At 43.5% G+C, this 16,626-nt stretch overlaps 1 protein-coding gene across 1 annotated transcript; it reads right to left on the bottom strand.

Annotated features, from left to right (window-relative positions):
- Window positions 1–9,635: 9,635 nt before the first annotated feature.
- On the bottom strand, window positions 9,636–15,421 carry FGF3 (fibroblast growth factor 3). The gene is made up of 3 exons (XM_068399748.1): window positions 15,163–15,421; window positions 13,061–13,164; window positions 9,636–9,968 (listed from the first exon to the last, which is right to left on the bottom strand). The coding sequence occupies exons 1-3, from the start codon at window positions 15,419–15,421 to the stop codon at window positions 9,636–9,638; spliced, it is 696 nt and encodes a 231-aa protein (XP_068255849.1).
- Between the last annotated feature and the right edge of the window lie 1,205 nt (window positions 15,422–16,626).

Below are 16,626 nucleotides of genomic sequence, written 5' to 3'. Positions count from 1 at the left end.
GAATTTCAGAAAGGCTTCTCTCCTGCTATGCACTGGTGGCATCTAAACTATTGCAGAACTAAAACGGGACAGAGTTCTCTTTAACCGTCTAAATTTGGAGGTGGCCGGAGAATGCTAACAAAGGAGGACAGTTACCATCAACTGTTCTCTAATTATAGATCTGCTTGTTCACCTTCCCAAATCCTTCAAACTTTCCGAAAGGAAACAGGAGATATTTGAACTTGAGCGCCGCTGCAAACTTCAAAGGCACTATGTAAGATAGCTTAAAAAAAAATAAATCAATCAGTTCAATGCATTTTCTCCCTATGCCAAGTATTTTATCACTTAAAATCCGAGAAGGAAGAACACAGATCTTCTATAACAGAAGAGGAAGCAGGTACGTGAGCTAAAGAAACTTCTACCTTATCCAAGCTATTACGTTTTTTTTAATATTCTTTAGTTCTCACAGGGGTACAAGTTTCCCAAATTGCCCCAGGGATTTATACATGTTCTCACTCTCTTTCTCCCTCTACTTTGCTAATTCATGCCGCTGAAATAAATCTTCCCAACGCCATGGTTATGGGCAGTGCTCTCATCTGAGGAACAGTACATCCAAAAAGCAAGGCACCTTTCACTTACAAATAAATAACTATTTTATTCAAATATGCCCCTGATCTGTTTACTGTATGTATTTACGAAATGCTCAAAGTACTCAAAAATCTTGTTTAAGCTTTCACAATGTTGTAACATCAGGTGGAAAATTATTCAAGTCCACTGAGAGTAATAGAATAAGTCCCACCACCTGTGGTGGGAACCAGACCGTACTGGAGCCAAACCAAGCATTTATAGCTGAAAAGCTGAATTTTACACTACAAATTGGTTCAAATCACTCCAACAGTGAATTCTTTGGTGTATGTTCTGCCCAATAGCTTCCCTGAAGATAGTAACAAGAATGAAATTTTGCCTCAAATTGGAGAAACATATGTCAAATTCAAGTAAAAATTTTTGCACCTAGTTTCTTACGTCTCTGCCTTTATTCACGTAATATTTTTAGTTCTCTTTTTTTGTATTTTAGAAGCTGGTCACTTCTTTTTGCTGTCACTTTAATGGCCACAAAATGTGTAAAGCAATATTTGCAGCTGCAAATATTTCCTTCACTGGGTCAGTTTGTCTCTCAGGGTTGTGTCCACAACACCATTTCCCACTATAGGTGCCTTCTTACCCTATACACCAGCAAGTGAAGAACATGAAAAACCACCACAAAGGAGGGAGCATCCCTCACATTGCTCATCTCCACACTCACAACTAAGCTTTTCTGTGGACAAACCAAGGAACTCACTATTTTGAAAAATGTCTATAGTAACAGCTAGGAATCCACGATCAGTTTTTAAAATGCCATTACCAGAATAAATAATAATTCTTCAGTCCCTGAAGACTTGTACAGCTGTGGTGACGTGCTGAGGAGACCAGAAGCAACCAAGGGGTGATCGAAGACATCTCACATCCACTTCTTAAGCTCTAGAAGATGCAGTAGTATCTGTCAGGATCTGGTTCATCATCAAACACCCTTCAGAGTGTCCTGTTTTTGACATATTAACATCCCTTCCCTGTGCCTTACCTCCCCACAGAGAAAATGGAGACTGGAGAGACTGTCAGCGACCACAGCTGTATTCCATGTCGTGACACAGGTGGGTCATGAGTGCTTGCATCCTAGAGTCAGGAAAACAAAGTGAAACGTGAGGACAGACCGCATTTCACCCCAGACCACCACATCAGCATGCAGAGCTGGGGCAAAGCCCAGGCTGCTCATCCATGTCTTGTGCTCTGGCCACTGTGGCAAAGCTTGAAGCCCAAACTCCAACATCAGTCTCTTGCCTGTGAAGCCTGAAGGGCTTGGTGTTAGCTTGTTTGTAAATTGTATCAGATACAGCTTACATTATGTAAATGTTAAATGACTGATATCACAAAGAATATTCTAACAAGATGGATTTGAATTAGTGGGAGTTCACAGAATCACAGAATCAATAAGGTTGGAAGAGACCTCTGGGATCATCGAGTCCAACCATTGAGTTAATGCATTTCATCCCACCATATGTTGTTTCACTTGTTTGTTTCTTTGTTGGTGTATTTTCCTGGTAAAAGATACTTCTTTTGTGATACTTCTAAATGCTATATTGCCAATAAAAATAGTTTGCATTCTGAAAGGAGAAAAAGAAGAGCTGTCAGTAAGGTCCTTCTGAGAACAGATTATTGTTCTGATAAGACAGATCACAGAAGTTCCTACCAAGATCTTTCTGTCAGAGTGGCATTCTGATCTCCTTGCAAACATTTGGTCCTTAGAAAACAATTCTGCCCATAAACAATGCATAAATAGTTGTCCTAATTGAATGCCTTTTTTTACAACACCTTCAGCACATTACTGGTGATTAAAATTTAAATATTTCAACTCCAGGAGTATAAAACATGTAGAATCTTTTTGCTTTGGGCCCAAAGATGTAATTGTATTTGCTGTATGTATATGACATTCAGTAATTTCATGATGAATAAACTTAGAAAGGTTTGGCTTAATTTGTTTTAATACATTTTCAGAGAGGTACATTGTAAACCACTCTTTTAGTACTCCCCCTGAGGTTCTGAGGCCAGAAAAAGGATTTCTCATTTTTAATGCAATTGATTATACATTTTCCTAAGGAAAATTCCATATAACTATACAAATAATGTACACAAAAATGTGAAGAATCTTGTGCTTTATATCAAATACAAACAAGCACTAAGATTCAAAGTTTTCATTGTCATCATTAACAGCTTTATTTTCTGAGGTTATTGTTTAGGTCTGAGACGGAGATTCTGGACGTCAATGCACAGTGCTGGCAGGGTGCTCAGGGGAAAGGGTTTTGCTATAACTCAAAGAGACTTTTCAATGGCGTTGTTTTGTGATGTCTCATATTGCCCTGCCTGGCTACGACTTTAAATATACTTACTCCTCTGCTCCTCTGAGCTCATATTTACTGATGAGGCTATGAATTAAATAGTTGAATAGATGAATATCAGTGTATTATAATGGGTTTGCTGTCTAGATTTTTTTCAGCCTGAACTGTTCTGGGTGGGACTAAACCTTCTGAAAGCTGGGGGAGTAACTACATCCTCGATTCAGACAATTATAAGAAGGAGTTAAGCCTTGTCGACTGAATAGTTGAACTAATACCAGCCCCATTCCAAAAGCAGGTCCATGCAACCACCCAAAGCAAAGGCACGTGTGGTCAAAAGGATTTCTTTGCCTATTGTTTTGCAGAGGGTTGTACATCTACAAAGAAAAGCAGAGAAGAAAGAGGAAACATCAGGAAGTAAAGCAGGAAATCCAAGAGCTCACAAAAGGACTCGGAACAGAGAGGGTTTGAGGCTAGGTACTGCTATTAAAAAGTGTGAACAAAAAGTCCCCTCTAGCATACTTGTGGTGACTGAGGAAAAGAGATTTTATATGTTCTTTGTAATTAAATAAGATTACCTTGAGAAATGTCACCAGTCTCTCTTCTAAATGCTGAGGGTACAAGTGTGAAGCAGTTTCCAAATACAGACAGGGTGCACTGCTACTCTTGCTGAAGCAAATGGGTAGTGGTAGCAGGGCTTGTAGAAACAAATCTCAGACCTATAGCAAGTGGTGAAGCAAGGAGTCAGAAATATCACAAAATTACTAAAATATAATCTCAGGTTGGTAGAGTAATGACCCTCAAAGAGAGGGAAAATCCATGCTGAGAAAATGGAGAAAAATGTGTGAGTAAATTGGGAAACAATTCATGCTTTGTAACTTAGTTATTTGACATGGAGTAGCTATTTATGTTTCACGCACAACTCGCTTTTTATGAACGGACAACGACAAAAGTACTAAAGTAATCACCAAAGACCAGAATATTTTACATGAAGTTTTGAACATCTTGGTATATAAGAGCTATGATGGGCTGAAGCAAGGACTAAAGGAATTTTTTAAATGTGCTTCAGATATAGATCAAGAAGTCATGGACCACGCTGCACGTCTTCTGTCTGCAAGCAAGTGAATGAAAATCGTTTGCCAAAAACCCTTGGTGCACTATTCTCTGCCTCATGCCCATGAAAGAAAATGACATTCAAGACCAGTTCAAGTAATGTATGAGTGACTGGGAAGATAACACAGTATTTGTATAATTTGTACAATTTTGACAGAACAATATTTATTTTAAAAAAGAGCAAAACTGGAAGAAAACTGTTTTATACAGGGCTAGAAATGGCACCAACAGAAAGACTTTTATGATGGGCAGGAGGTGAAGGAGATTAATAGAATGTACCTTGTGGAGTTTGGGAAAGAGCTGGTGCAGGACAGCAAGCTGAAAAGGTAGATTTTAGAAGTACACACACCAGCTGCTCAGTTTTTGATTGTATCTGGCAATTGAACGACTATACTGAATGTGCAGTAAGTGATTTTAAGGGAAAGAATAGACAGTTAGTATACCAGACTTAAAATGGGCTAGAGAATAACTGATCCAAAACTGAACATCATGCTTGGTTTCAGGTGAAATTTGTGAATGGAGAGAAATCTGAGGGGTTGGGATAGGCAACTGGACTCAAACGCACAACATGAGTTTGAATATCCAATGGTGAGGGCAAACTAATAATCAGTTTGAATTCAATACAACTAATAATTGAATCACCGAATCACAGAAAGGTTGAGGTTGGATGGGACCTCCGAAGGGCATCTGATCCAACCCCTCTCCTCAATCAGGGCCACTTAGAGCAGGTTGCCCGGGAATAAGCAATTAGTATGTGTGACCATGCTCTCCTGGCTCCAGCATGAGAACAGCAATAGTTTTGTGCTCTGGTAACTGACCTGCCACCCAGGATGGAGAGGGTTGAAGTAACGGTCTCAAGATCTGATTTCTGCCCCAAAAGGAAACAGTTACAGGGTATGAATGAGTGGGTTTCACACAGCGTGCATCTACTCTAGCATTTGGTTTGAATCAGAAGCATTCTTTTGAGTAAGGTCTTCTGCTAATTGGAGCTATGTCAACATTTACTGAGCATGTGAAGTGGATTCCTTCTTGGTAACACTCAACATAAAGACCCTCTCAGAGCACTCCACCTGCCAAAGGGCTTTCAGTCCATAGGGCCAGACTAGAAGTTAGCCAGAGTAACCCTCCCACCCACTCCCAAAATATGTGTAATGTGGACATTTGGGTACTTGACACCAAAGGTTTTGCTCTGCAATTTGTTGCTGTGGGTCTGCACTATGTGGTAATGCAGTTGTAACCACAGAATGCTGATAGTGGCCCTGAAATGGACTTTGAAACACAAAACAATTGAAAATTGACCTGGTATATAACCAAAAGTCTGCAGCAGACAAGCTCTTTACCAGTTCTGTCTTCCTTGAATGACCCTTTCTATGATCTCTGTTTTGTGATGAATTTAAGGATGTGTGCTCGTTTTGGCTGGGATAGAGTTACATTTTCTTCACAGTAGCTGGTATGGGGCTACGTTTTGGATTTGTGCTGAAAACAGTGTTGATAATGCAGAAATGTTTTTGTTATTGCTGAGCAGCACTTACACAGAGTCAAGGCCTTTTCTGCTTCTCACACCATCCCACCAGTGAGTAGACTGGGGGTGCACAAGAAGTTGGGAGGGGACACAGCTGAGACAGCTGACCCCAACTGACCAAAGGGATATTCCACACCGTACGGCATCATGCTCAGCATATAAAGCTGGGGGAAGAAGAAGGAAGGAGGGGACCTTCAGAGTGATGGTGTTTGTCTTCCCAAGTAACCATTACGTGTGATGGAGCCCTGCTTTCCTGGAGATGGCTGAACACCTGCCTACTGATGGGAGGGAGTGAATGAATTCCTTGGTTTTCTTTGCTTGCATGTGTGGCTTTCGCTTTACCTATTAAACTGTCTTTTTCCCAACCCATGAGTTTTCTCACTTGTACCCTTCTGATTCTCTCCCTCATCCCACCGCGGGGGAGTGAGTGAGCAGCTGTGTGGGGCTTTGTTGGTGGCTGGGGTTAAACCACAATAGGATGCCAGCTAACTTCTGGAGTATGTGAAGTTTGCAGAAACTCTACAATCCAAAATAGGCCAAGTTTACATCTTCCTCAAAGAAAAAGAAAAAAGTCTGATAATAGCCTGTATGACGGAAAGGTATAAAGTCACTCAAGAAACTTTGAAAGAAGAGACACATTTTGACTTTACAATCCTAAGAAGAAAGTAACAGTAACTTAGATCTACTGCCTCTTGTAGAGTATCCTGTAGGGTTCTGGTACAAATAAATAAAATGGGATATAGGATACAACTGGGATAATTATCTTGAATAGGATTTCAGCCTGTCAGTATCTGGGAACTGTGGAATTCAAGGTTGCTAAAAGAATATTAAGAATGTCTGTAATGAAAAGTATTTCAACAAGAACATTAATATTTCTTAAAAGATAAAAAAAATTATAAATCCCAAATCCATCTCCTTTGAATTGCTGCAATGAGACTGAGCAAAGAAAAATTCTAAGAATGTCAGTAAAATTGTTTTAGGTTGATGTGAAAATCATCACTTATGTACAGTAGTTAAAATGTCATTGTGTCCAATCAGTTAAATATTTTTTCTTTTGTCTCTCCCCTCCTTTTTTTTTTCAGTGTCAATATTTTAGACTTTGTTGGGATGAAAACTGAAACTGAAATAAGGATATAGCTCGTGTGTTAAGCTAAACTTCCTTGCAGTTTCCTATGGCAAGGTGGTTAAAATGATACTCCTACAACAAGTATACAATACAGCTCAAAACAAAGACAGGTGGAAGCAGGTGTTTTATAATTAATGATACTCCTGTATCACCTATAGCAATTAACTGCTGTTGCATTATGGCAGGTAGTTTGACCATCTGTAAAAGGGAGGTAGAAGGAGAAAACAATGAGAGGAGAAATTGATAACAGAAAAACAGACAGAAAAGCAAGGGGTACAGTCAGCACTAGCACTTGCCCTTGAGAAAAGCTGAGAGTGAACACTAAATATTCAATAGGAAATGGACTTGGAGCTGGCGTGAAGATGCCATCTTTGTATCATGGGAAACAGGAGTTTGTCCACTTTCTTCAAACGACTGGGACTGTATCAAAAATGCCTCATGCAGTCATTAGTGACTAGCTTTACAACATCAATTTTTAGGGGAGAGAAAGCTGTGAACAGATCTTGTTTTTCTTACAAGTTGAGGTGAAGCAGGTATGAAAGCGCCAAAATAAGCATGGCCCAGAAATTACACATGGGGAAAAACATCTCTCAGTCTTCACCTGTAGATGATCTTTCCCTGGCAGTTGGGCTTACTGACACTTTCCTTCACTTGTATTTTGTTCCTGAAGCTTGAGAGCCATGAGGACTCCCTACATCTCTCTCTTTCATGCCCAGTCAGATTGTTCAGCCCCATCCAGAAGCCTGAAGGGAAATACAGAGCTGAGACAGGGTAGCTGGTGCAGTCAACAATGTGTCCCCAGAACACCCCTGATGCCTAGGATGCAAAACTTAATTTTCTTCACCGATACAACCAACTTTGAAAAAAACACCTTGAATTCTGCAGTAGTTTGGACCTTGTGTGGTTCCCAGAAGAGTAAACAAAACAGAAAACGTGCATTAATCTGTTTCTTTTTCACTCTCTGTGTTTCTTCTTTGCACAGCTTTTTCAGTGGCTCCTGACATGATACTGCCTGAGTACTTCTGTGAAGATCCCATCACTATTTTCAGTTATTTTGTAAAACCAATAAAATTTGGGAACATGGTTTGTGGTTTTCTGTACCGTTTTTAAACCTAGGTCTATTCTGTGTGCACCACATTGCGTTATTTAATGTACATGTCTTTTTACATGATTTCAGCACAAAGGAAAGCAGAGATGAAAGAAAAAAATTTTGACTTTCTTACTCAAACATAGTTTCTGTCTTCGTTAGAATATTACAAAAAAGATAAGAAGGTGAAAGGAATGGAGCATACTTTTTGGTATAAAGACACCTCTCTGTTTTTACCTTTATAGGGATGAAAACAGTGCTAAACCTATAACTACCAGGTTTAGTGAACTCATTCTATGGACTCATTTTACTTCTCTCTCACACAGAATTCACCCCTTAGTGATGGAAGATTTTCACTACCTAGTTTTAAATGATCATACTGTTATTCAGTAGGTAGCCCACAAGAAGACATTTGTGTCAATATGACCAGGAATGGGATTTGCACTTACTGTTTCTATATAATGTCATATTTAACTTACAGATATTTTGTTAAATTCAGATTGAATGTTTATTTCAGTGCAATCTCTCTTTTCTGCAGCTGTGCTGTATCAGGGCCTAATTCTAGGACATGAAGAGCACAAGGCCAAATCTCATTGAAATGACCATTATTTGTGCTTGTCAAGCACATCTAAATCTTTGTACTACATCTCCTGGCTGTGACGAGAAATTTTGAAAGCTTAATCCCTTGCTCAAAATTAAACTTCTGGTGTGGACTCCCATCAGCTTTGTAAAAGTTGACTTCCAGAATCAGAGTAAAAAAATGTATAGAAACATATTTTTATGTGTGTTGAATGAAAACTCAAGATCGTTAACCCCCATCTGGATTTGGAGCTTTCAGTTTAGGGCCACCTTGTGAAAATAACAAGCATTTGAAAAGAAAGAGAAATCAGAACATAGCAGCCACCTTAAATTAGCAAGTCACTACAGTTTTTCTATGCCCAGTGTGACTGTTATTCCCTCCCCGCGAATAGTTAAAACATATTTAACCTAGAACTAAGATTTCCTGTAGAAAACTTAGCTAAACAAAAGTACCTGATAAAGATTCTCATCCCCTGTGCTGAATTTTCCTATGTTGCAAGTTCAGTCCACACCACAAACTCAGCTTTCACATCATATTCGGGTCCTGTTTTAGAAGAGGATTCATCAGTTGGTAAACAGGTATATATTGCTAAAGCTTGGCCAGTGCAAATGCCACTCTACCAACATTCATTTATTTGAATGACAAGGTCAGGTGTCTTGGATTTTTAATTAAACAAGTTCAAAAAGTCTCTGGTTGTGTGTAGGTCTGTTGAAATATTTGAAGTGGCTTACACCTTTACTTTTCTTGGACAGTCATGGATAAAGTATAATTGATACTGACTGATCATAAAATAAAAATAAATATATGTAGGTTAAAAAATAAACCAGTTTTCTAACTCCTGTATTCCATAAAAATAGGAATGTAGCCTTCTATGAGGAACTGCCAAAAGAGCCATGAAAGTACTACACTTTCTCTGCGGACACAAAATTGGTGAGTGTAAAATATTCATATGATCTGGGAGGACAGGGTCACTGGGATAATACCCTACGGCAAGTTAGAATGAAAACACTAGTAATGAAAATGACTTTTTTTTAGAAAAGAAAATGTGAAAGTCATTGACAAAATTATTACATCCAACTAATTTACATTTGAATGTGCCTTAGTTTCTCACATCTCTTTTACCACAGATAATAATTCTACAATAGCTAAAAGTAAGTGATGTGACTTTCAGTTATATTATACAGTGTCTAAAAAATGTCCATGTTAATGCCTGTCATATAATCACAGCTGTTAGTTTTTTTAGTAGTATTTTGAAGACCCTCAGTCACTTCCAGCCCCCATACAAGCTCCTCCCACCCACGTCAGCGGCCTCTCCTTCTTCGCTGGTTCTTGCTTGGGGGCTTCAGGAGACTGTCTCGATATTTCACATTTGTGTGGAATAGTCGGACCATTTCATGGTCTTTGTTATCCAATACTCTGGGCAGAAAGAGAGACGATTTCTGTGTCCTGCGAGTTTTAAAGCCCCTTCTGGGTCGTCCTTTCCCATTGATTGAGACATACCAGAGTCTCTCTGCACTGGCTTTGCGCTTGGTTCCAGCTCTGTTGGGTACAGTCCGGTAGAGACGGGACGCGTAGGTGTTATATCCCAATTCATGGATCCTCTCCACGAACTCACACTCTGCATTATAATTTTCCTGTAAAGCAAACGTGACAAAGTTTAAGAAAGACTATATGGGCAATAACTCTCTTCGACCTCAATAAGATTGGACTGAAGTCTTAAGTGAGACTCTACTCAGTTTTAGGATAAGGACAGCAACACGTGTGATAAGAAAAACTCAGACTGGTGCTACAAAAAGTGAGCAGAAGAGAAGCACTGTGCCTGAACTGCTGTGCAACAAGGTGCTGCCAACAGTGTGAGCATACTGTGTGGGTCAGGACAGCAAGAAGCCAAAAAATAGCTTGAAAACAAAATATGGCATGTGAGTAGGAATGAATAGCTCTGCTGATTGTTCAGCTGTAAATTCCATTTTTTTGTGCTCACGGATCTAAATATGTCTGTCAACTGGACAGATGATTTAATTGCTGCCTATCAACTTTTGACATCTATTAAAAAGGTAAAATCCTACAGTTTAATGTAAAATCCTGGGTGCTCACTTTTTACATGATCCATCAAAATTTGCCCCTCTTCATCTGGTTCTCAACTGAGAGAAAACAATGTGCAAAAGCCTGGCAAGAGGAACTCCTCCCTCCTCCCTGGGAGCAGTAGAAACGATGCAAATAAAGGACCTCCCACACTGTACATCTGTCTTAACTACAAAATCATCTTTGCTGTACCTGTGTCATTAAGACTTCAGTATCTAACACGTGTAAGGCACAGAGGCAGAGGGGAACTGCTACCATGGTCTTTACGGAGGTTTTTTCTTTAGCACTGCCTCTCTGGAGGACATGAAAAGGGCACAGGTAGCCAGGCTGGGGCCAGAAAAGGCATAGACTCCATTAACAACATGTCTTTAATGCTGTTCACTCACCAGAAATGCTGATAGGCGTTTAACAAGATTTTAAAAGACTCCACATGTCTCAGCTTCACAGCTGTAAAACGGAAGTGCCGTTCCTTGCAAGGACAAGGTTTTCATATGCTGTAGTGCTGGACCCCACGCAACTACCATATGTAGGTAGATTTGTCCTGCTGTCTGCCTGCTTCTGGTTGTAGAGGGTTTATCACAGAGGATAAACCTAGAGGATTATCACAATCTCCTAAGGACACAAAGGAATTCTGCAGACTCAACAAACTCATTTTATTGACATGGGAAAACTGGTGATCCAAGGGATAATGGCGTTATTCCAGTGCCATTTCATAAAATGCTCCCTGTGTAGTTATCCCCAAAGAAGTCAGTCTTATTTGAAATAGGGGCCTTGCACAGGTTCCTGGCACAGTAACATCAGTAAAGTCGTTGGTCAGTTTTTTCTAGGCAAGCAAAACCAGGAAGTTTCTCCTGAGCTGAGCCCTCACCCTTTGCTGCTTCTGGGAAAAAAGCTGGAGTGGAAGAACTTTTCCTGGATTGTCCCTCCAGCTCTGAAACACAAGTCTGAAACAGTCTCTCTCAAACTTGGGCTAGAACAGCAAAAATTACCTTTTTTAGTTGTATAGAAATCTTTCATGGCTTGTATTCCTTGGCACGTGACAGCTGAACAAACTTCAGGATGGCCTGATGCTCCTCACATAGAAAGGGAAGTCCAGGAGAAATGGACTCCCGGGGTTATCCTACTCTAGGCTTTTCTCCACCCTAGGACAGGGGCTTTTTCTCAGAACTTGTTTAGTCCTATTTTAAATCAGTTTAATTAATCTGGAAGAAAAATATACCTATTTTTGAACAAGAAAGAGGGAAGATGAGAAAAAACTTGAAAATTCATCCTTCCCACTAATTTCTTTGGGGCAGACACTGGCTCTGAGCTGATGGAGGAGCTTTATTGAAAGAGATGCTCATTTAATCAGAATATTAACTGGAAGCGTAGAAGTGGCCAGCATGTGAGCTGGTATGTCCTCATTCCACTTCAACTGCATTTTCCTTTGCCAAGATTGTTTGTGATCTGCTTCTCTGCACCAGCAAAGAACCAGCATCTTTACACACAGGCCCTTTAATCAGTGTGCATCACATGAGACACATTACAGAAGCTGAGTCGTAAACACTATCAGAACACTCTGCTAAAGGTGGAGTAAAATACATTAAACCAGGGAGGCAACTTGAGTTGATTGTGTTACCTAGGTTGCATTCACATGGAAAAAGCTCACATTGCTCGAGGTTATAACCTGTTATAAGCTGTTCAAATCAATAGAAAGACATGTAAAGCCTAGTTGGAGGAAGCAAATTTCACATAGCCATGTTTTACCCTCTTCAAATCTGTTTCCATATCACAGGATTCCTGGAGAAACTGCACAGTATGGCTGTTATACAGTAAGAGATCACAAGGTTGCTAGGGATGTAATCAAAGACCATGGTAGAAATTCAAGTAGGTAGATAATGTGTGTAGTATACACACTGACAAATACACCTTAGTGTGTCACTGAATGTGAAGAAGTCTAAGCTAAAGTATTTTATTCACTGAGTGGAAATATTGGCTGGGATGAAAAGGCAAGACTCCAACTAATATGAGCAGAGCCCAGATTTTACCTCAAAGATCAGGGCAAAAAAATGAGGTCAAAAGATTAGAATAAGGTGTTTATTTTCACCTTTATCCTCTTGCATCTTGTCATACTTCCTTTCTTTGCTATAGCCCTGCCTTTCAGTACTTGTAAATTCTTTCACTGCCAACCAAATGCTCTGTGCAAAGAAACTCCCATCAGGAGGCTGCTTTCCTATAACAGGGATGCTTATTTGCTTCTGGATAGTCTTTATCTGACATGTATATCCTCTGCCAGTGTCCAAGATCCACATCAAATATAAACATGGATAATTTTGAATAGAGATGGACGTTCTGCACTTCAAAGGCTGGCTCCTGAGGTCTTTACCAGTGCACCCAATTGCCCAGAACTTTGGCCATGAGAAATACCTTTGCCAAACACATTCTTCTGCCTTTGGCTGTACACGCAATAAGAAAGTAAGAATACAGCTTCTTTCCACTTTTAAAAATACACTGATTCGTGGCCTGTAACAATTCCAGACAGAAATCTTTTATAACATTAGTATTTTCTATAGAAATGTTTATTTATAAGAAATCAGTGCTCCCCACTGGACCTGTTCTCCCCACAGGACATGACAGGCATAAGCCAGTCTTCAGTAAAACTTACTGATGCATAAAGTCTGCCTCTTTTGTTCATGGCCAGGTATCTGCCGGAGAACAAGCCCTTGATGGCAACAATTCCAACATCAACAGCAGTTATTTCAAGAATACCTAGAAAAAGAAACAATTGTGAGATATGTTGCTGTTCCCTATCGCGTGTAATTTTTTGGGATACGTTTGAATGACTGTTTACCGGCAGAGTATGATTTCACTGCTATCACTAACCCACATCAAAATCATAGTGCAATTATGTGAATGAAACAAGACTATTATTTGAAACAATATAAACCAATGACGATGTGGGAATTGTTTGAGACTCAGCTTGACAATAAATCCCTAGATGTCTGATTGAGATTGAACTCTTTCAAAAATGAAAAAGATCTGACACTGAACTAGAGGTTCACTTAATCCTATATGTATATAAAAAAGTTTAAATCCTCTTTAATGCTTAGGAACACAAGAGCTCTTGACTTATTGAAACCAGTCACAAAGCTGTCCGTTTTAGGACAAAGCCCTTGCTGAGGTCTCCAGAGGGTAAATCAGAGTGAGTCGGCTGCATTTTAGAGCCATGTATATAATCATGAAAGGAAGTTGTCATTTAAGAGGTCAATGTAGCTCTCCAGACAAGGACAATATGACTGTCTGAACCAAATTAAAAGGGAGGAGATTTTCAGGCCATCCAAGATGGGGTCTCAAACACAGGAAGACTGTCACAGGCAAGGCTGGCACAATACCTGCCAAAATGTTTGTGTCCAGCCAAAGGTGCCATGATGCTGATGGAGGCACAAATGTCTGGGGAGCTGTTGTGTTGTATGTGCAGGGCTCTCTAAAACTCTGCTCTCAGTACTTTCTGTGAGTGTTTGGAGGCGAGAGGTGACCCTTGCATCCAAACCCGTTGCTGCCTTTTGGCCATGATAAAGCAGAGCCAGCGGCCTGTCCCCTTTGCAGACCTGGCTTGCTGGCCTGACCGTGTCTGGGAGGGTTGGGGTGGGTTTGATACAGCTGTTTTGAATCAGGCACTGGTTCGCTGTTGAAGGATGCCTCCTCCAGGCTTTGACAGCGAGGGGGTTTTCCTCTAGGAAATAGTGGTTTTCCTTTATGGACTTCAGAAAGATCCCTGAGGTCTCCCTATCTCTGTGTGCCATCACCAGCCGGGATTTACGCTTCCTGGACTGGCGGGGATGGGGCGGAGGCCGGGCTGTGCCCGCGGCCGGGGCCGGGCTGGGTGCGGGGGCGCCCGGGGCTCCTCCCGGGGTAGCGGCAGCGCTGAGCCCCGCTCTCCTCCCTTCTGCCGCCCTCGCACGAACACCCTCACTCCCGACATATCCCGTTTCATCTTAATTACCGCCGATCCCCGGCACATGTCAAAGGGGACAGATGTGATTTAGCCCGCGGAAGCCCAAGCCCCCTGTGGGAGACAAGCGAGGGCGGGACGAGGGAGGTGAGGGCAGCCTGCAGCCCGTCGAGGAGGGCACCGGGACCGGGCCCCGGGGAAGGTGTGAGGCCACCGGCTGCCCAGCGGTCCGGGCTGGGGCAGGAGACAAGTGACAGGTCGGGCGGGGCTCACAGGGCAGGTTCCCAGTCCCCGTCGGGGGGAGCTTGGGAAGGAGCTGGGGTTTGGGGGTCCCGCTCTGCCCCGCGGGGACCGAGCCCCTCCGCCGCCGGCCGGGTCCCTGCCCGGGTCGTGGGCAAGGAGGGCTGCCCCGTGGAGGTGGCCAGCCCCCGGGGACGGAGCGGGAAGGGTGCGAGGGCGCGGAACGGGCGCTGTGGGGTCCGGCGGAGCCAGCGAGGCGGCTCCCGAAACGCCGAGGCGAGGTCTCGCCATGCCCGACGAGGGGAAGGGGCGAAAGCCTCGGCAGCTGCGGGTACCCCCGATCCCCGCCGAGGAGCCCCCGCCGCCGGGCAGCGGCTCCGGCCCCGGGGCAGCGCTGGGCAGGAGGAGAGGTGGGAGAGGCTTCGCCGCCGCCCCGTCCGGCACCGTCCCAGCACCCGCCGCCGCCTGCCCGTTGGTGCTGGAGCAGGACGCAATTGGTCCGAGCGAGAGACCCCCCTCCCCACGCACCCCGGCCCGGGGAGAAGCGGGATGGGAAAGGTGTGCCCGGTACTCACTGAAGACACTGTTCTTCTCCAGGGTGCCGTTGATCTTGCCGTTGGGGTGGATCTGGAGATGGTACTTGGTGGCACAGTAGAGTTTCCTGCGCCTGGGCGCTCCCCCGAGGTGCTCGTAGACGCCGCCGCGGCCCCCCGCATCCCGGCGGGGCCGGGGGTCGCTCGGGGAGGCTCCGGCGGCCTCGGGCACCCCCGCGGCCCACCCTGGGGACCACGGCTCCTGCAACAGACTCAGGAACAAGATCCAAATTATAACCATTGTGGCATGATGGCCGCAGCGCTTAGTCTGCTGGGGAGATGGAGGCTTGGAGCGAATGACACCAGGGGTCCCATTAAAGCCGTCTTGCTAGCAGCCCTCCAAAGTTGCAGAGCACACACTGGTTCGAGCCGTGAAGCATCGGCAAGTTTTTATCAGCCTCGATCTGTCCCTTTTATCTGTCTCAGATTTACTTAAATCAATAGACATCAGCAAAGGCCACCGAAGAGTCCCAGCTGTTTGCATTAGATGGAGCTGCCGTGATCAGCCTTCTCCTTGGGTTTCCAGCTAGACAGACGGCATGCATGAGAGCCAGAGAGGCAGAAGGAGAGAGAGGGAGGGGGAGAGAGAGACACCCACTGAATTTCGGCAAGAGGCTGTGGGGGAAATAGTTGATCGACGGAGCATAGAAATAAAAGCAGCTTCCTGCAACAATAGCCTGATCTGCGACCAATTGATACAAAGCAGAGGAGGCAAAAGGTATCAGTCTCGTGTGAACTCCCAGAGTGCAGCGTGGGTAAAATTACACAGCATCTCTCCCCGACACACCACACACCCGCACACCCCCGCACGGGGGGCTGGCTGCGGCCGCCGCCCGCCCCGCTGCCGCCCGCCGGCCCCGCGGAGAGGCGCGGTGCAGCCGCGGAGCTTCCGCCGGGCACCGCCACCCCCTGCTCGGCCCGGCGGGCGGGGGCGGGGGGGCTGATGCTCGAAGCTTTGCTTCTTCGGGAGGTGGCTTTTGAAAGCGCGCATGTTAAACGCAGGAGGATAAGAAAGGGGGTGCGGGTCCTGGCTTCTCGGGGGGCTGGAAGGGGACGAGCAGGTTTTAAGGGCTTTCACTCAGGCGTCAGGGTTTCTTCAGCGTCCCCCCCCCCCCTTCGCTTTGTCCCCGGTGTCGAAAGCAAACAGTTATTACTAAATCAATCAGTTCACGGTTACAAATACGACGCGTTATTTAGATATTTCAAGATTTAGTAATTTCTAAATTAACTTAGACAAAGTAGGGCCCAGCGAGTGTTATCGTATATGTCCCTGAATGCATTTGCAAGAAGTTGGAGCTAATCCTATTTCTTAACCCTGGTGCCTGGTAAGTCTCATTAGCTATAGCAGATCTGCACTCGCTGCCATGTAGCTTCGCACAACTGCCTACGCTTTCAAAATATGATGGAGCGACCTATAAATAAATAGAAAAGAAGGCAAAAGGTTCA

This window comes from Nyctibius grandis, chromosome 4, assembly GCF_013368605.1.
Source record: "Nyctibius grandis isolate bNycGra1 chromosome 4, bNycGra1.pri, whole genome shotgun sequence".
In the NCBI taxonomy this organism is placed as follows: Eukaryota; Metazoa; Chordata; class Aves; order Nyctibiiformes; family Nyctibiidae; genus Nyctibius; species Nyctibius grandis.
This window is presented reverse-complemented; position numbering and strand designations above follow the sequence as displayed.

Excerpts from the sequence above, each read along its gene's own strand:
- FGF3 (XM_068399748.1), bottom strand. The coding sequence starts at position 15,421 with ATGGTTATAATTTGGATCTTGTTCCTGAGTCTGTTGCAGGAGCCGTGG. Across the intron at positions 13,165-15,162 it reads GGAGAAGAACAGTGTCTTCA|GTATTCTTGAAATAACTGCT; the intron begins GTGAGTACCGGG and ends TTCTTTTTCTAG. Across the intron at positions 9,969-13,060 it reads GAGGCAGACTTTATGCATCA|GAAAATTATAATGCAGAGTG; the intron begins GTAAGTTTTACT and ends TTTGCTTTACAG.